Source organism: Castor canadensis, chromosome 4 (assembly GCF_047511655.1).
Source record: "Castor canadensis chromosome 4, mCasCan1.hap1v2, whole genome shotgun sequence".
Taxonomy (NCBI): domain Eukaryota; kingdom Metazoa; phylum Chordata; class Mammalia; order Rodentia; family Castoridae; genus Castor; species Castor canadensis.
Window position 1 is genome coordinate 11601164 of NC_133389.1, and position 20893 is coordinate 11622056.

A 20893-nucleotide genomic window follows, 5' to 3' on the forward strand; every position below is an offset into this window, starting at 1 on the left:
ACTTTCAATGAAAGATGTTAATTTTTACTTAAAATTGTACCATGTTAAAAATACAAGACATTTAAAAATAAATTTAGTATGCTGTTTAATAATGAATTAAACTTCCTTTGTCTATTTATGTAAATGATTGAACACAGTTCTACCTTGAAGCATTTATTACAAACCCCTAGCTCTCTTGTTCACATAATCTTAGAGTGCAAACTCAGGTCATTTATTTTCTGAAAAATGAGTACAAAATTTTACTAAAAATGAATCATGGTTTAACAAGTTAGGATACTTTGTGTGAACACTGTAATAATAAATATTTATAGTTTAAATGGTGTGGATGCTAATTTCAGCTGACACCATTTATTTATTATATTTCTGTATATGTAAAAAGAATATTTAAAACCTGAATTCTTTAAAATTTAGTTTCACATATTTTTCTGCCTGTAGAAAGCAAAGAGAAAAGATGACTAGTAAAGATATTCTTTTTGGAACTTTACCAAGAAAATATCATTCATCAACATTTTCAAGGCAGGGGTCACCAACTACATTGTTTTTAAGATCAGCAAGTGTTCACCATGTCTATATTTGTGTTGACTTTCTTATTTATTATCAAAGTTAGATGTTTTGAATGTGAAATGAAGTATCAGTGAAATTTTGTCTTATTAGTTTGGAAAGGCTATTATGACATTTCTAGTTTGAAATGCAAATGAAGTGGGTAATATTGAATTCTGTAATTAACAAGAAATATTTTAGATCACATATTTTATTGTTTTGGAAAAAGACATAGAAAATCACTTTAATATTTATCATCAACATGGTAGCAGTATGTCATATTGTAGGGTCATTATAAATCAGACACTAAATGCAAATGCAAAGCACATAAATATCTAAATAATTTCAATTACTTTTCAGAAAGTTAAAAATCCTTTTTTCTTGAGATTGATCACATTTTAAAATTACATTTTAAAAATCCTATGCCTTTGTGCACATGAGTTGAGATATTTGAGATTAGATAAACTGCTGTTATTCTTCTGAATATATTGTTTTTTTCTTACACATACTTGACTTAGTTTGACTTAAATTCTACTATTTCATATTTTGAAAAGCAGATGTGGAAAAAACACAATACCAAAATAATAACAGTGACCTAGTTTTCAGGTAGTTCTGGCCAGAAAGACAAAAATAATTGAAAAATATTTGCATAGTTAAGGTGACAAGAGGAAAAATAGCATGTGTTTAGAATTTCATTTGGAGGCTCTTTTTGATAAACTGTATCTCATATATAAATGCAGTAATAGGCCAACCAGGATTTCTAGGTAAACAGTGGTCATCATACTAATAAATCAGGTCTTAGCCTGAGGGTATAAGCAGAGGCATTGATGAGAGTATTATTTCTGTTGTGAATTTCGTCATTTAGGGACTAGACAAAAATAATAGTAGTGGATGCCACTTTAAAATTGACTATTATACAAATCAATATCTTCTCAACAAATTTGCTTAGGATTAATATTTACATCTTCATTCTAAGGAAAGCCTGTTTTCCTTCATACCACTGAATTTAAAATCAAGAACATTACACAGTAAAATAAATGAGTCATTTTGAAACCTATTGTTTGAATTTCAGCATTCCAACAATAAAATAAATGATAGCACATGTGTTTACTTTAGTGTTCAGCTGTAAACTTCAGCTTTAATTATGGGTTGTTGACGTCCTTATTGCATGCATGATATTTAAATTAGTCTGCATGTAAGAATCTATCACTCTTTTTTGCTTTTGTGTTTGAATGTTTCCAATTATTGCTAGAGGATAAAACATTCTATGTGAGATGAGACATCATCAAATAAAGTTTTGTTACTAGGGTTGAACTTCACATTTGGGTGAGTAACATGCAGTCTTCTGTAAAGCTCCTGGTTGATAATAAAATTCATATAAATCAACATTGACAGAGTTACACTTTTCCTACAACAGGTTTTACTCAGTGACTGCAGAATAAGTTTGATTTGCTGAAAAATTACATTATAGATGTTGTGACTAGTGCTTTCAATCTTGGAAAATTTTATGTAGTCTAGCACTTATTAGCATTGCCATAGAAAATGCAATTTAAATGCAACTGCACGTGCAGTATATGTATTTTACCTCATATTAATGTACCATGATGTCACTGTAGTTTTCTATGTCATAACAAATGAAAGAGTTTATCAGCTAAGGAAGTTTCAAAAGACAACTAAACTATGCCTTCCCACTGAAGTATTGACACAAGTTTACATCCTCTGTCACCTACATAACAATACATTTTGGCAAACAGTGTGACTGATAAAATGGGCAAAGTCAAATATAATTTGAAAATTATTTTCACAAAGATTTTTTGTGACAGCTAAAAGGATTCAGGAGGTACATAGAAAGACATAACTACTATTTTAAATTTGCATTTATGACAAAATCTTTCAAGAGAAATATTGTCAAATAATATTAACTATTGACATAACAATATAACCCAAAATTACTGTAGTAATTATATCTTATGGTTATTATTAGAATAAAAGAGCTAGTTGATTAGCTATTCTTATTAGAAGATGACTCATAAATTATTAAGCAAATATACTGGTAGAGTTTTGGGATACATTAAGCATTGATTCTTTTTCAAATTGTACTAGTAGGGTAGTCGGGCAGCCTAAGAGCTTTAGGCTACAATATTCAATCAGTTTTGCTCTTTGCCTTTCCAAATAACACAGCAATCTCTGACCACCTCATAGTGACTCCACACAGAGATGCACACTGACCTTTGGTGGCTTCAGTCACTCTGTTTGACTAACTTGATCACTTAATGTAAAAGATCTGGCAATACAGATGTTAAATCTGATTATACAGATTGAAAAGTTAAACTGCAGTATTTGATAGACATAAAACATTTACAGGTTACATAAGTAGGCCCACATGGGCTTGTATGAACATTGGATCTTGTATAGAATAGTTTCAATTATATTTTAATGAAGAATCACAATTCATAGCAATGATTGAGATGTTTTTTTGGATTAAGATGCCTAGGAAGCAGCATTTCTTACAAACCCATTGGAAGTGATTCTAACAGGAAACACATATCCCAACTTAATATAGTAGTTATAGAAACTGAAAAAGCCTACTATACTTGAAAGGATTACTATACTGGTATTCATTTTGATTACATGTACTAATCATTTGTATTGACCACCAAGTGTCTGTTAATCCGTATTTAACTGACTGATAGTGAGAGAAGGGAAACAATCAGACAATTGGTAATTTCGATCAAAGGACACATTTTTTACTCTCATAGTGATTTTAATGATATTATGGATTGTACAACCCATCCCTAACAACAGGTGAATGTACAAATCACTTTCTTATAAATAGCAAGCCTTTGTGACAAACAGAAATATATTAAATCACATCAAACTTTTGAGTTTTGAAATTTTTTTGTTCACTGTCTATTGTTTTCCTCTATTACACTTACTTATTTCTTAAAGATTTCTATATAATTTAAATTACTGATTAGAAAAATATATATGCTTAATTATTTCTGTTGGTTTCATTAGTTAAAAAAAAATTTTAAAAATATCCAAGAGGATTTACAATTACCTAATCTGTATTCCATGTATGGTGATAGCAATTAATTGGAAATGACTGAAAACTACAACAAAGATAATTAGCAACATATTAGAATTAAACATTGCTGCAATTCTTTTTAATTTTATGCCCAATAATTTAAAAACATGAAAAAGTTAAGATGAAAAGTAAAAACAATGAATTTTTGGAATATTGCATATTTCACTATCTTATTTATACCACATGTATGCATATATGTAGGTATATTTATACTTATGTACCTAGGAATAATACATACATGCTCACACACAAATATGAGGAGTGAATCATTGAGTAGACATTGATGGCCCTTTTTTTGTAGCAAAAATAATAGTAATTATTTTATTATTACTATTAATAGTAATAGTATTAAGAGAGGAATTTAATGAAACAGCATAAAAATGTGAAGAGATGGAAAAAGGAGAAACATTTCCTGCTCCCCATGCAGGAAATGTGAGTAAAGACTCCCCACTGATGGTTGTAATCAAGCAATGACGCTCTCCGAACACTGTTGAAGTGTCTTGTTTTTATCAGCTTGGCATCTAATTTTAAAAGTACCACAAGGCTCATAATAGAGAACCACAAATATTTTCCCAGAAATAAAATTCCTTACTAAGTTAACACTAGGGAGGGATTCCGGACATTTACAATATCATACTGTTTTACTACAATTACATTTCTTAAGATTTGACATTTTTTATTTTCTACACTAGGAAATGTACACTATGTTAGGTTTTCCATTTAATAGAGAGCAAAGGAATAATATATTCAGACTTTGAAATGGTGTTAATGGTTAGAAGTACGTTAAACTGTACTTGAAAAAAACTGGGTAGGGAAAAGGACTCAACTCTTTAACTGGTATTTCCATCAGAAGTATCAGGTGATCTTGGGAAGACAATGCATTTCTGTTCTTTCTGGTTCTCATTTGTATAATTCTTTAGAAATCTGAAAACTTATATTGCTAAGAATTTCTTTTCATAGCCAGATAAAAATGCCTTGATTAGGACAATGACTACTGAAACTAAACCAGGACACCAGCAATGGGAAACTTCTAGGCAAAGGATTGATACAGAGACATAACAAGGAAAAGAAGTCAAGGAGTTCGTGTAGAGAAAGGTAGTTAGAAGAACATGCCTTGCCAAGTTCAGTGCTGACTGATTAACTTAATGGTTCCTGGACCATTTGACTTGAGTAACTCTTCATAATTTCTGCAGGGATGTATTGCATTTATTTTTTTATGTTGTTGAGATTGAATCCACGTCCTCCTGTATGCTAGGCAAGTCCACTGCCACTGAGCTGTGGATGAGTACCGAAAACACCTAAATTAATAAGTGCCTACATGTTGAGTATCTGTAATAATTATTAAAAGGAGTAAGGTTAAGAGTTTTTTAATTAAAATTATGTTAATGTATAATTTGATATATGGTTATTACTGTCATATTAATAATAAATTTGGTAGCATTATTTTATTATATTGATATTTAATACATTAAAATGAATGTTAAATAACAAAACTACTGTGACAAAATAACAGTAAATACATACTATTGTGAGGCATTGTAAAAGTTTCAGCAATTAATGATGTTCAGAAGGGAGTACAGTTTCATTGTCTGTTTTTATAAAAACTGGATTGTGGTGAGAATTGCTATGAAGCTAGTTTTAAAGAAACCACAGAGTCTATTTGATTTTCTGACATTCCTGTTGTCATTCTTATTGACACAGTACACAATATGTCAATAAATGTGGATTTATATAAGATTAATAATGTGTGATTTCATACTTATAGAAACATGAATTAAAAGTTCAGGTTTTTAAAGTAAATAATTTTGAAATTTGATTATACATAGAAAATGTACAAGTATTTCATATGATTGTGTTGCTTGTTACTGAAATTTAATAAGAATGCTTACCTTATCAGTACCTGCTGTATTTTGTTTGGCTTTTTTTTCAAATTCATCATAGAAGATAGGTATGTAGGAAAGGAATGAAACGGGCTTGAGCAGCATGCTTATTTTCAACTGGAGACTTGTTCAAGCACATTTCAATAATATTTAAAAATATTTCTCAACTTTCTGCAATTCATTTGAGCCCTAGACCATGCTATGCTTTTTATAAGAAGCATTTCTAAGTTCCTTTCACTGTCTCCTACTAATAACACATCATAAAAAGATTATGAATTATGCATTATAATGAAATATAGAACAGTTATACTTCATTATGTTATGAGTCTACATGTTTAAAATTGTCTATTGCATATACGAGTTAGGTCTATTTGTACAGGGTTATATTCCTCTGTCTATACAAATATAGATAGACTTGTGCAATTTAGAAAAAGTAGGTAAATGAGGAGTCTGTTTTAAATAATCATCTTGCTTATCAAACGAAGAGTGTTTTAGAGAGCCGAACTTATTTTTGAATACGTCAAAGTCTTAATTTCCTGTTAATATGTATTTCCCCCTCAGGTACTTTCGTCATCCAGGTGATAGCAAGTGATGCTGATGATCCTGCAAGTGGCAACAATGCTCGCCTCCTGTACAGCTTACTACAAGGCCAAGCATATTTTTCTATAGAGCCAACAACAGGTATTTGCAAATAAAACAAAGGGACATATAACATGGCTCTAAAGCAGAAAATGGTCAACAAAATTGCCTGCTTGGAAACATGTTTAAGAGTTGACCTGATGTTTCAATAAATAAATAGGTTGTAATTTGTAAGCATTTAACTAGAGTCTAAGATGAAAGATTGGATTTTCCATATTCATATCACAAATGATTTATATATGGGGTAGAGCATATCCAAGGATTCTTATACATCAGTTATGAAAAAGTCAGCAACCCAATTTAAAAACAGGGGGAAAGACATTTACAAGCAATTGACAAAAGGTTACATATAAAAAGACTATAAGCATGTTAAAAAATCTCAATCTCATTAATGCATGAGGAAATACAAATTTAAACAACCTTGATATACACCTGCTTACTTGACCAGATGACTCAGATGGTTATGAAGCTGGATGTTTGAACTGACATGAGACAAACGAGTGAAAAGTTCTTTTCTTTACCTATGTTCAATTATTATGAATACTGCAGTTGATTCTTTTTCTACAATTGCTTCACCAATTTGAATTAACCAATTGACTGCCTTATGAAATAAATAGAACAGCCAAGATGCCCCAGCCCCTCGTCCCCTCCTTTTTCCCCCCTACCTCCCTTGCTTACAGGCAGACCCTGTTCTGCCCTCTTCTCTAATTTTTTTTTTAATTTTTCTTTTATTATTCATATGTGCATACAAGGCTTGGTTCATTTCTCCCCCCTGCCCCCACCCCCTCCCTTACCACCCACTCCACCCCCTCCCGCTCCCCCCCCCAGTACCCAGCAGAAACTATTTTGCCCTTATTTCTAATTTTGTTGAAGAGAGAGTATAAGCAATAATAGGAAGGAACAAGGGTTTTTGCTGGTTGAGATAAGGATAGCTATACAGGGCATTGACTCACATTGATTTCCTGTGCGTGGGTGTTACCTTCTGAACAGAACACATAAGCATAATAAGAAAGACATAGCATTTTTGCTACTTGAGATAAGGATAGCTGTACAGAGAGATTCCCAGCATTGCTTCTATGCACATGTGTTTTACAACCCGAATTGATTCATCTCTACCTGACCTCTTCACTACTTCCTGGTCACTGTCCCATAGTGACCTCTGTCAGTTTAAAATTACTGTGTTAGCTCCTTTACAGTGGGCATATCAAACACTTTCAAATTATGGGTTTCTTGGTTTCTTACCTTTCCCTATTACTCCTGTATGCATTCTCCCCTTAGCGTGTGATCCATGTCCAATAGTATTAGTGCATTTATTTTAGGTCTAAAATCCACATATGAAGGAGAACATTTGATTTGGGGGCTTCTGAGCCTGGCTAGCTTCATTTAAGATGAAGTTCTCCAGTTCCATCCATTTACTTGCAAATGATGAGATTTTATTCTTCTTCATGTCTGAGTAAAATTCCATTGTGTATAAATACCACATTTTCTTAATCCATTTGTTTAGTGGGGCATCTTGACTGTTTCCATAACTTGTCTATTGTGAATAGCGCTGCAATAAACATGGGTGTGCAGTTGCCTTTGGAGTAACCTGTGTCACAGTCTTTTGGGTATATCCCTAGGAGAGTGGACACCCTTGTCTCCTTCCTGATTTTAGGGGAAGTGGTTTCAGTTTTGCTCCATTAAGTATGATGTTGGCTATAAGTTTGTCATATATAGCCTTTATAATGTTGAGGTACATTCCTTCTAATCCTAGTTTAATTAGAGCTTTTTTCATGAATTGGTGTTAAATCTTATCAAAGGCTTTTTCTGCATCTGTTGAGATGATCATGTGGTTTTTGTCTTCTATTAATGTGCTGTATTACATTTATAGATTTGAGTATGTTGAACCACCCCTGAATCCCTGGGATGAAACTGACTTGGTCATGGTGAATGATCTTTCTGATACATTGTTGGATTAGGCTTGTCATTTTTTTATTGAGGATTTTTGTATCGATGTTCATTAAGAAGTTTGACCTATAGTTCTGCTTTATGGATGTGTCTTTGTCTGGTTTTGAGATGAGTGTAGTATTGGCTTCACAGAATGAGTTAGGCAGTATTGCTTCTCTTTCTAGTTCATGGAAAAGTTTAAGGATAGTTGGTATTAGTTTTTCTTTAAAGGTCTGATAGAATTCAGCAGAGAATCCATTAGGTCCTGGACTTTTCTTTTTTGGAAGACTATTGCTGCTTCAGTTTCATTTCATGTTATAGATCTTTTTAATTGGTTTATATCCTCTTGGTTCAATTTTGGATGGTCATAAGTATCTAGAAATTTGTCCATTTTTTCAAGATTTTCAAATTTATTAGAATATAGGTTCTCAAAGTAGTCTCTGATGATTCCCTGGATTTCCGTGGTGTTTTTTGTTACCTCCTCTTTTGCGTTTCTGATTTTACTGATTTGCGTTTTTTTCCTCATTTTAGTCAGATTTGCCAAGGGTCTTCAATCTTGTTTATTTTTTCAAAGAACAAGCTTTTTGTTTTGTTGATTCTTTGTATGGTGTTTTGGTCTTTATTTCATTAATTTGAGCCCTTATTTTTATTATTTCTCTCTTTTTGCTTGTTTTGGGTTTTGCTTGTTTTGATTTTTCTAGGAGTTTGAGATGTAGTATTGGGTCATTTATTTTATGCACTCATGGCTATAAACTTTCCTCTCCCATAGGTTCTAATAGGTTGTGTTTTCATGTTGAAAGTGATGCACATATGAATAATAAAACAATAAAAAAAAGAAAATAATAACAATGGTAACAACAACAACAAAAAACCAAAACAGAAACATGGACTTACAGGTAGATTTTAAATGTTGATTTTAGCAATTACATACATTTAATGTGTGAATAATTTTAAAGTTAAACAAAAGTGCCCCAATAGGACAAAGAAAGTGAGGACAAATTTAAAGTATGGTCAATGCAAAGTTCACTGAAAGCAGAATACTCAACTGAGCCTATGTCTAAGAGGAAGAGAAACTATAGGAGCATTCAAGTTATGGAGGAAATGAATGAGAAATTCTCCAAAGATGGGAAAAAGTTGAAGGTCTTAAACCAACTGGATGCTACTTTCTGTAATATTTTATTAGTGACCTATCAATGTTCTTATTATTGTGATGACCAATTTAGACTGTATTGCTATCGTTCTCTATGGCAGTGTCTCTGGTACCTTGTAATAACTCAACATGTAGCAAAAAATGGATTATACAGTAGGATCCTTAAAAATTAACTATGAAGATGTCATGGTTAATAATGAAATAATAATTGGAATTTTATTACACTTTTAAAGGAGTCATCAGAATATCTTCCGAAATGGATAGAGAACTGCAAGATGAGTACTGGGTAATTGTTCAAGCCAAAGATATGATCGGCCAGCCTGGAGCACTGTCTGGAACAACAAGTGTATTAATTAAACTTTCAGATATTAATGATAATAAGCCTATATTTAAAGAAAGTAAGTAGAAAATAAACTGAATTTCATTAGAGTGTAAATATGTGTTGCATAGGTACTTATACTAATGTTTGCATTCTAAAAGCAGATATATTATCTCAGAAATTACATAAAATAAATTTCATAATTTTTCTAAGATGAAGCTATTTGCATTAGTTTCAAAATTCAAATAGAAATGCAGGAGTACTGTGCTGGTGTTCTATTGCTATTATAATAAATTGTTACAAACTTCATACTAAAAACAAATTGGTTATCTTCAAAATGTTTAACATGGATCTCATTTACTATTCTTTAAGACTGTGCTTCTTTCATCAACCACTTGTTGAGTATTAGTATAATTCAGTTATTTGTTTCTGAAAGGGTCTGTTTCCTTGATGGCTGTTAGCTAGTGGGCACCCTTACCTCCTAGAGCTTTCTGCTGACTCTTGACATAGCCACACTCCCGAAGCAGACAGAGGTATGGTATTTTTCTCACACAGACATCTGTCTGACCAATACTTTTTCCTCTTTCTACTTTTAAGGACTCATTGGACTAGATTCATCCCACTTGGATAAACTAGGCTAATCTCCCAATCTCAAATCAGCTGGTTGTCAACTTTAAATCATAACTGCAAATTTATTTCCTTCTCTCTCTCCTCTCTCTTTCTCTCTCTCTGTCTGTCTCTCTCTCCTTTCTCTTTGGTGGTACTGAAGTTTAAATTCAAAGCCTGACACTTGCTAGGCAGCTGTGTACTACGTGAGTCACTCCATCAGGCCTTTTTAGTGTTGAGTACTTTTGAGATAGGGTCTCATGTACTATTTGCCAAGGCTGGCTTCAAACTGTGACCCTCCTGATCTCTGCCTCCTGAGTAGCTAGATTACAGGAGTAAGCCACCAGCACCCAGCCTACTGTTGTCTCTTTAAATAACATATTCATGGAATCAGGAAAATGAGAACATAGATATCTTTGTGGGATCATTCTGCTCACATACAAAATATTTAAAATGTACTATTTTTATCTTTTATTCTTATAGCAAGAATGCTCCACATAGACCCTGACTATTTAATTAATAAGTATAAGTTAATTAACATGTAACTTCTGTTTTAGGGAATGTCTTTTTCAAGATATTCTATCAGAGCTACAGAAAGGCATTTATATAAACGTTTCTAGAAAGCATGAGCAATTATGAGGAAATTTTTATAAGTATGGAATAAGGGAAGTAACAGATTTTATGCACATATAAAATGCATGTGCATTCCACCATAGCGTGATTTCCTAGATGCTGATTATTGATGTACAGACAAAACTATTTCTTAACTGCCTTTTCTTCTACCTTTTCCTCTATGCCTTGCCCCATTCTTCAAAGTCAAGAGAAATCAGTCCTTGTGAGGACTCAAGTGAAATATTACTTTTGCTGATTTTCTTTTCATAGAATAGTCTGTGGATAACCAGAGAAAGTTGACATCATATAAATTTTCTTTCATATCTGGATTCATCTTTCGTTAGGAATGCATGCTTGGGAATGTCCATTCAAGTTTATGCACATACATAAATGCACAATTAAGTAATGTAGACAATATTTAGTTTTGTCACTCTTGCTAAATTCAGGGTTTTCATATATGCTGACTTATCAAGAAAAATAGTAAGCCAACCTCATGATATTTTGGTCAAAAATGAACACGATATATAACAATGGTCCATCAGATTAAAATGAAGCTAATAATTCTTATCACTTAATATTTTACTGTATCTTTTCTATGTTTGGATATGCAAATACCACTTTTTACATTTTCCTATAGTATTCAGAAGAATAATTTGCTGTATAGGTTTATAGATTAGGAGCAATAGACTTTACTATATAATCAAAGTATGTAGATTTGTGTAAGTTCAGTCTATGATGTTTACACAGCTACAGCTGGAAGGGCACATTTCCCCAAACAGCCCCATTGATAACCAATACTTGACTATATCACAAATATGATTTTTATTTCTGCTTTACCCTTTTAAGTTTAAAAAACAATTCAATTGTTTTATGGGTCAATAAAATACTTTTTCTTTGGAGGGAATGCAGTCCATGGGCCAATAGTTTGTAATTTTGTCTCCATGTGTAAAATATGTGAGGGGTATGTCAATCTTCACAATATGAATATGGCTTCCTACGTGCAATATAAATACCCAGACTGTGATTGGCAAATAATGTGTAGAAAAATAATGGCTAGGTAAAGTGAGTAAATTGAGTCTTATTTTTATGGATATAACTGTGAAAGGCAAGTAGAAGGCTCTGGGAGGTACAATTCTTTAGAAATATTCTTGAGTCAAAATTTCTTGAAACTTTTCTACTTTTCTTCACTTCTTTTTTGATTTTTCCAACCTTACATTATTTCCTTCAGTTAAACTTGAATGTGGATAAACATAATGCCTACTTATTTACTCTTGTCACATGGTTTTCCCTTGTTAAATCCCATTACCCACAAATCAATTTAAACATTATTTATTTATCCCACTGCTTTGGGTTATGTTTCTTTCTTTCCCCATATCAAGGGCATCATATAAGCATCCCTCTCACTTATGCTAATTTTTTTCTCCTCTAGTTCATGGCTGTTATCATCCATGTTTTACTTTTATTTCCTCTCATCTTAAAAAAATATATTGGCATCACTTCCCTATTTAGTTAATAAGAGTTCTTGTTTTTTCTTGCTTGCTAGATAGTATTTCTTCCTCAAACCTTTGAAACCTGTCCCATTTGGGTTTCACCCACACCACTTGAACAAACTGATGTGTTAATTTCTATCAGTAACATAGACTAACCAAATCCAATTTCAATTCTTAGTTCCCATACAATTTGATAACTCAATGTGATTTGACATAGTGGATCATGCATTGCTTGGAACACTCAATACAACAACATAGTTAGATTTCTGTTGCATTTTAGTAGCCACATTTTCTTGGTCTTTACTTGTTCTGCTTTTGTACATATTTTAAACTTCAGTATATGTCTGGGATACAGCTTTTAACCTTGTCTTCCTTTCTACTGTACATACTCTAATTCAACTTCATGGCTTTAAATATCACCTCTGTGCTGACAATGTTTAAATACATGTCTTCTTTCTGGACTTATCCCATAAACTCCACAGATTTACATCTAACTTCCTATTCATCATGTTCATTGATATATGTTAGGCACATTTCAAATTTAACATAGATTTTATGTTGTTCCTGGTCTAACTTGCCCTCTCCTCCAATCCTCTTCTTCCTATAGATTTACATGTCTCAATCACTAAAATCTAGATTTCACATTGCTCAAGATAAAATCTCACTTATTCAATTCAAACACCATTTTGGATAAAGAATTAATTATCCAACTCAGATTGTACTGGATAAAATCCAAACCAATTTTCAGTTCTCATCCAGTCCTATAAATTTGAAGATAGCTCCGATTTTCAGGATTTTGTGAGCAAATAACACACACACACACACACACACACACACACACACACCATCTGACAGTGGAAAATTATTTTCTTAAAGAGTTGGCAGGCATTTATTGTCCTCTTCTCTTTCTTATACCAAATATTCAATCATTGAAGATCCCATTGTTTCTGCCTTTAAGAAAAGTGAATGTTTCCCACCTCCTCCAATCCTACAAAGTGGTTCATGCCACTAATGTAATTTGTCTTTATTATTGCACTTGACTCTTTTCTAGTTTCTCTGCTTGCACCATTGCTCTTCTTCTCTTTATTTCAACACAGATTTAGAGTTCTTGTTAAAATGTGAGTCAGATCTTATTACTTTTAATGCCTTCCCATGTCATTCATGGAAAAGGCCAAAATCCTTAATATAAACTAATTGGTCCTAATGTTCTTAAATTACCTGTGTGTATGTAGCCCTTTCCATGACCTCTTGAACATTATCTATGACTGTTCTATACTCTGCTTCTTAAAAAGCCACCACCTTTCAATTGAGCTCCCTCTGTTCCCATGATACTCTAGACTCTAGCATTTGTCCTCTGAAAATCAGATTCCTCTGATATTCATTACCTTACTTCAGTTCTTATCCAGAAGTCACATCCATAGTAAATTTCTTTCTACCTATCAAAAATTTAAACCCATTCCATCACAATACTCTATTAGTACTTACAAGTATCTTATTTATTGTCTACTTCATCTCCAAGAATATAAGCTGAGGATTGCATCGTTCTACATATTGTTTCTTGTCATGTTCCTAGCCTCTACAACAAGACTGTGAAGAAAGTGTGTTGAAAAAAAAGAATAATATTTGAATGTTTGGAAAATGAGAATACAGTGTTGATTGAAAGAAATGTTGGGGTTGTTTCTAGTTTTGAAAGCCAGTAGCTTAAGTCTTAAGCATATGTTTTCAAGTTTATGGCAATGTATCTGTTTCCTCCAGATTGATTGATTGGTAATTTTTAATTTGTACAATCAAATAAATGATTTTTGATTTTTCCACAATAAAAAAAGTACTACAGCTGTGAAATTACTTTTACTGTAAAAAGAAAACAGTAAAATATTAGCAACTTTTATATAACACTTCTCCTGTGTTAAAAAAAAATAGTACAAATCTCAAAATGCATCTATTAAGTGACTTGCTGTAGCTTAGAAATGAAAGAAATATCTCGATAAATAATTCTATCATGTGTGTTCCTTTTTTAAGCCTAAGAAGTCTCATTCTTTAGAATATTGACATGTATGATTATTTCCTCCATTAATCATGGTGGAGATCCTCACCAGTTTTATGCAAATTACTTCTGAGAAAGTAAAGAAATATAAAGTTCAATAACGTTTATTTAAACTTATGTATTTTAAATTTATCTGCCATCATTTCTCATGACCAAATCAGTAAGGTCATCTTTGGTTCTGATGTTGTTTATCTTCTACATCTACTTGTCAGCTTTTTAGGATACATCTTTCCCGGCTTTTCCAACATGGCTAAAGCTCCAAATCAAACAACCTGTGTCCTACACTTACATTCATTGATAACTTCAGGTACGAGGACTATTCAAGTAAAAGCAAAAATCTCTTTGTATCAGATTTAATTGTTCTAGAATACAATGAGGTAAATCACTATTGTTGAGGAGGCATGAATATGAGTTCAAATTTGGAATTATACAAACTACTGATAAGATTGACTGAGATATTTGAGAGGAAATGAACATTCAGGTTGGATGTTAGGCAAATGCTCATATTTCAAAATAAAAGGATATATATATGCACATACTCATATGTGTATATATATTTACATATATACATAAAGATATGCTTTCAAAACATACACACAATACAATCTAAAAGAAAAAGAGGGAGACAGAGATATTTAGAACAAGTAACTTAAAGGATAAGACATCTGTTTTCTGGTTGACCATAAATAAAAGTTGCTGGAATTGGGAGTATCTTATACAAAGTATCCAAAATATCTGGAATTTTTTTTAAAGGCTTTTACCGCTTAAATGTCTCTGAATCTGCACCCATTGGGACATCTATAGGAAGAATTTTGGCATATGACAGTGACATAGGAGAGAATGCACAAATGGTTTATAGCATTGAAGGTGATGATTCCCAGGCATTTGACATAATTACCAATAATGGGACCCAAGAAGGAATAATTACATTAAAAAAGGTAAGTATATTAACATTATCTGCTTTGCAGAGGAGTACAAAATCAAATGATATACAAGTAATTATTTTGTGTGACTGATTAGCATTTTGCTTCATTAAGTAATTGAAGTATGAATTCATTATTTATGACTTAGGGAGAAAATTAGTTTAGAAATGAGAGTCAGATTTTATAGAACCTTTTGAATTATAGGTAGAACTGTTAAAAATGATTTTCAAATGATAGACAATTACTTCAAAAATATCTTATCTACCAGAAAATTAATTCTGAATTCCATGAGACATTTATGATACCCAAAATACAATTTTAATCTTAAAATAAAATATCATTATCATAAACCACCTTATAATAAAGATATGTGACAAAATACAATTTTATAATGACTGATTAATTTTATAATGACTGATTAATTCTATTATCAGATTAATGCCATTATATTATTATTATTATTTACTTTTTATTTTATAAAAAGTTAAATCTAACTGAAAAATAAATGACAATTTAACATAGATTTTTTTTCTAATTAATGCTTTGAATTACTTAAGCTATTTGGTCTGTGCACACTGCCTTTCTTTGTAGAAAGTAGATTTCGAGCACCAGAGTCATTATGGTGTTAGAGCCAGAGTTCAAAACTTCCATGTTGATGAGCAGCTCCTGAAATATCATGAAGACGCCTCCAGTACTTTCATTAAAGTCCAAGTGGAAGATGAAGATGAGCCTCCTGTTTTCCAGCTCTCGTATTATGTGTTGGAAATATTTGAAGAAAACCCACAGGGATCATTCGTAGGCATAGTGTCTGCCACAGACCCAGATCAAAGGAATTCTCCTATTAGGTGAGTCTAAAAAAATTTGCTTTGCATTGATAAATGAGTAGACACAGATTAGCATGCCAATAAAGCTCCATTGAAATGTTAAGAAAAGGGTATGTCTAATCTGCATTTGGCATTACAATTAGTGAATTTATACCAATAAAGCAAACAAGTAGCAATAGAGAGCCTCATTGTCCATTAAGATGCCTTACAACAGGTGACGGCATGCATGTAAGAAAAGGACAATCTGCAACTAAAATTCAGGGCCACCCACTCTCTCTTAATCATGGTATGGAGGTGAGGGAAAAGGATTCTTTATTTATACCAAGTCAGAACTACAACATGCTGGTCCATTTAAATACTTTTTAAGTGTAATAATGTTCAGAAAATTGAAGAAACTTTTAAAAGTAAAAAGGAATAAAAGTAATAAAAGTATAGGTGTTTATAGGTAAATTTCTGTGTTGCCACCAAACCAATATCTGCTCCCTATTAAAAGAAATCTATTTTGTTTTTTCCATTTTTATTATATTTGTTGAATGTCATTGTGACAGTTCCAAATAATACATTGTTTAGATTGCCCCAACATCCCCCACCATGCAAATTCCTCCCCATGCCACTTAGGGCAATTGCAAGAGATTTTATCCTTTTATTTTGTATATGTATATGAAGAAGAGTCTATTTTAGTTAGCATGCTATGATTTCTTTTAGTCCTCCAAATTATCAGTTGTAGTTTGAGCAGACATGGAAACAAAATTTTTATGATTTCTTTTCACCATCTTTCCTTGCTCACTTCCTTTCCTTTCCACAACCCATAATACAGAGAATTATGTAAACTTTCAAACATTGATTAAGAAGCTGCTTGCTGTTTAGTTCTTTAAAGGAGTGACTGATATACTGAGGGGGGTCTATTACTTTGTTTCTTTTCTTTCCTCTTTTTCTTTTGTGTGTATTTGGTAATGGAAATTGAGCACATGTGCTTGTGCATGGTAGGCAAATATTCTACTTTTTGCGTCATGTCCCATACTGTTAATTGTATTTTGTATTATTGAAGTAGGGTCTCACTAACTTTGCCCAGCCTGGCCTTGAACCCTCAAGCCTCCTTTCTCTGCCTCCTGAGTTACTGGGATCACACATGTGTACCACCATGCTCAAATGGGACTCTGTTATATTCTTGATATAAAAGGATGCCCTTTTCAATTGTAATCCTTTTTCATAACATACTGCCTTTCAATGTGTAAATGTACATATATAGAGAGATATGCATACGTATACATATATATATATGTATATGTGTATATATATACATATATATCTTCCAGTATAAACCAGTATATATACTTAATTAAAATCCAGTGTGGATGTATGTATATATGTACATAAACATATATTTAATCATAATCCAATAAATCAATTGTTTAATTTTAAAAAGTAATATGTACCAACCTGTTGTTTTTCTGTGAATACTAAAATACTTGATTTTTAAACAAAATTAAATGAAGATATTCAATATGCTATCATTTTTAATTATAAATATTGGGAAATTAATCTTAGTTATATGTTTAAAGGGAATGAAATATTATTAATGCTATATAATGATATTTATGAAGCTTATATTTTTTAAGTGTTTTTAAAACAAAATTGAGAATTAAATGTCCATTGCATAAAAATTCTCTGTATATATGAGTGAAAGATGTAAGATACAGCCAAATACAAAGAAGTTTTGTGAGAGGCAAGAAATGAATTGAGGTTTATGAGACACCAAAACTATAGTAATATCCTTTAATGATGTGAACTAAGACAATTGCCAAATTATTTAAACTTTCTATATAGGAAATAATCTCTGAATCTTATTGAAGTTTCCTTTTGACCTGAACATATAATCTAATTCTGAAGTATTTTCTGAGTATAACAAAAATGGTATATTCATTTCTGTTGTAAAAAGTGTAAGTTTAAAACCAAAGCAAGCATAAAAAAGAAAATAAAATGATTATAGCAGAAGCAATGAAATTAACAACAATAGCAAGGTGCAATGCAAACCTGGGAATTTCAAAACACCAGCAACATGCATAAAAGTGGTTAATGACTTTACAGACAAAAGGATGACAAGAAAGAAAAAGAGAACAAAAATTAATGTTATCAGAAGTATAACAACACATAAATATTAATCATACTGATGTCAAAAGATTGCTTGCAATTCTATGAACAACTCCATGGCCATATGTTCAAGTCAATTTGCTTGAGAGAAACCACCAAAATTTATTTCGAAAGATAGCCTCATTAATCACACACACACACACATATTAACATACATGCATATACATAAAAGCAAAACCGTAAATATTTATAAAGACACATGCCCAGTTTAAAATTTTCAATAAATGAAAAAATATTCCAGGGAAAAAATGTTCATTATGAATTCAACCATATATTACAAGTAAGGAAAACTACAAGTCAATATCTTTCATGAACAAGATACAAAAATTTTGACAGACCAATAGCAACTGCAGTTTTTTGTGGAAAGATTCTTCTTTCTCTTCCACAGGCTGCCTCCTATGAATGGAGGGGTACCCTTCCACACAAAATATTTCAATATAATTTGACATATTAGCAGGTTTAAATAGGAAAAAATTATATGATGTTTACAAATGAGAAAAGCATTTGACAATATTTAAAATTAATTCAAAATAGAACTATCAGCACAGTATCAATAGAACTAAAGATTCTTAACCAGAAAGTTATCTACAAAAAATGTACACTTAATATTATACTTAATGATAACTGACTGATTTTCACCTGAACTGAGCACAAGACAAAGATGCATTTTTACTAGTCCAATATATCACAATATTGGAAATCCTAACCTATGCAATTAGCAAGAAAATAAATAAAGCACATAAATTGGAAATAAAGGAACATGGTTTTCTTTCTGTACTTATTAATGATTTGATTTTCTATGGAGATAGATTAAAGATTTATAAAATGCTTAGTAATAAAAAGGGAGTTTATTAAGACAGGAAAATACAAGATTATAGAAATCTTTATATTCACTTTCCAGATTACCCAAAAATCCTCCTCTGAGGCATTTGCTTCAGAGTAAGGAGAACTGACTATTATGAGTTTCATTGAATTTGCAAAAATATCTGTTGCCTCCTAAAACTCAGGACCTTTGAATGTGGCTTTTTTGAGGAACAAGTGTTGTAAAGATAAATGGGTAAGATTAAGTCCCACTGGAGTGAGGTAGGACTTAATCTAGAATAATGGGGGGTTCTTATAGCAAGCAGGCACACACAAGGAGAAGAGAGTCATGTGGAGGCAGATGTTGAAGTGATGTATTTACTATCCAAAGCATAACAAAAATTGAAGAAAATCCCAGAATTTAGAAAAGGGAATGAAGTCTCTCCACTACAGGTTTCAGCTGAATCTTGATTTTGGACTTTTAGCCTTCAGCACTCTGGGAACCTGTTTATCATTCTTAGACAGCCAGCATGTGTTGTTTTGTCACTGTGAACCTAGAGAACTAATTCACTTATATAGACATGTAGATCTATGTTTGGAAATTCATAGCAGATTAATTCATAATCTCCAAAAATTAAGACGATCATTTCAATGACATAGAACATCAAAAAAGTGAAGTGAATAAAAAAAGAAAGCAAAAAGATCAGATGTGGTACAGTTTCACTTCGTTTCTATTTTGAAGGAAAGAAAAAGTTGGATGATACAGGTTGGCAAAAGTTTTCTGTGTTATTACTGACTGAGGTAGAGAATACATTGAGTTTCACCTGTCGAAATTTGTAAGACTTTCTATCACAAAGGGATATCAGATAGAAAAATGGAGATGTTCCAGAAAGGGATATTCCACCTGTTGCAAATGCACTTTGCTGTGTTATAAATACATAGCATAAGAAAAGTGGAAAGAAGTTGAAAAAATATAATCAAGTGATTTTGGGAACCTAGCATGTTGGGGACTAAGGAGACATGAAAATGAGATGTAGTATGGAAGCCTAGACTGAAACACAAAAAAGGAAAAGGATGTTAGTGGGAAGACTGGTGAAATCCAATAATTGTTTATTGATAACTTCATCAAATCATGGCAATTACCTTATTATTATTTTTGAATCAATAATAATGCTATGGTTTTATATAAGATTTTAACAGAAAAATCTGAATTTAGGGACATGAGGGATTGCTCTCCTGTTTTCGTAGGTGTTCTGTAAGACTGAAGTTTTGGTTGAGGGGGTGAAGGTACAAATCCAAATAACATGATTGTCTACTGTTGATTAATTTTCTAGTCTATTTCTTAATTTTTAAGAATTGTAAAAATGTGCGTGTATGTGTGATGATAGTTAAGTCAGGACCAAGCAGATTTCCTCTTGTCAAGGCAGAGCAAGTGGAAAGAATGAGTAAGAGTCACATGACCAAAATGAGTTCTGCAAAAGAGTAATGCAAATAATATATATTACAAATAATTTATCCCTCATCTAATCTTTCAGGAGGTCTATATCCAGTTTTATTTCTATTTCACTTTTCCCAAGTGTAATTTCTTACCAAGATTTTAAAGGTTTTTATAGAATGGTGCCTCACAGAAATAGTATTAAATGTTTAATGCAAAATTGCACCAATTACAATACTGCATAATTTTGCCAACAAATCTATTCAGTGGGAAATGCAACCACTTGTGGATATTTAAATAAAATGCTTCCAAATGTTTAAAACTGGATATATTTAAAACTGAACTCCTGTAAATCTTCATTCTCTTTAATCTATATTTTAATCTTTTCTTGAACACCAAACTACAAATTAGTATAATATATTTAGAAGCCTGACAATTCAAGATTAAAATAGTCTCATCTTTGCT

General features: G+C 31.9%; 1 protein-coding gene across 1 annotated transcript in view; it reads left to right on the forward strand.

Moving 5' to 3' along the window:
- Cdh19 (cadherin 19) overlaps positions 1-20893 on the forward strand; it is a 77280-nt gene that overhangs the window by 25547 nt on the left and 30840 nt on the right. The window contains exons 4-7 of the mRNA XM_020153230.2: positions 6070-6189; positions 9457-9621; positions 15048-15232; positions 15809-16062. Coding sequence (XP_020008819.1) covers positions 6070-6189; positions 9457-9621; positions 15048-15232; positions 15809-16062 — 724 coding nt within the window. The remainder of the gene's footprint in view (positions 1-6069; positions 6190-9456; positions 9622-15047; positions 15233-15808; positions 16063-20893) is intronic.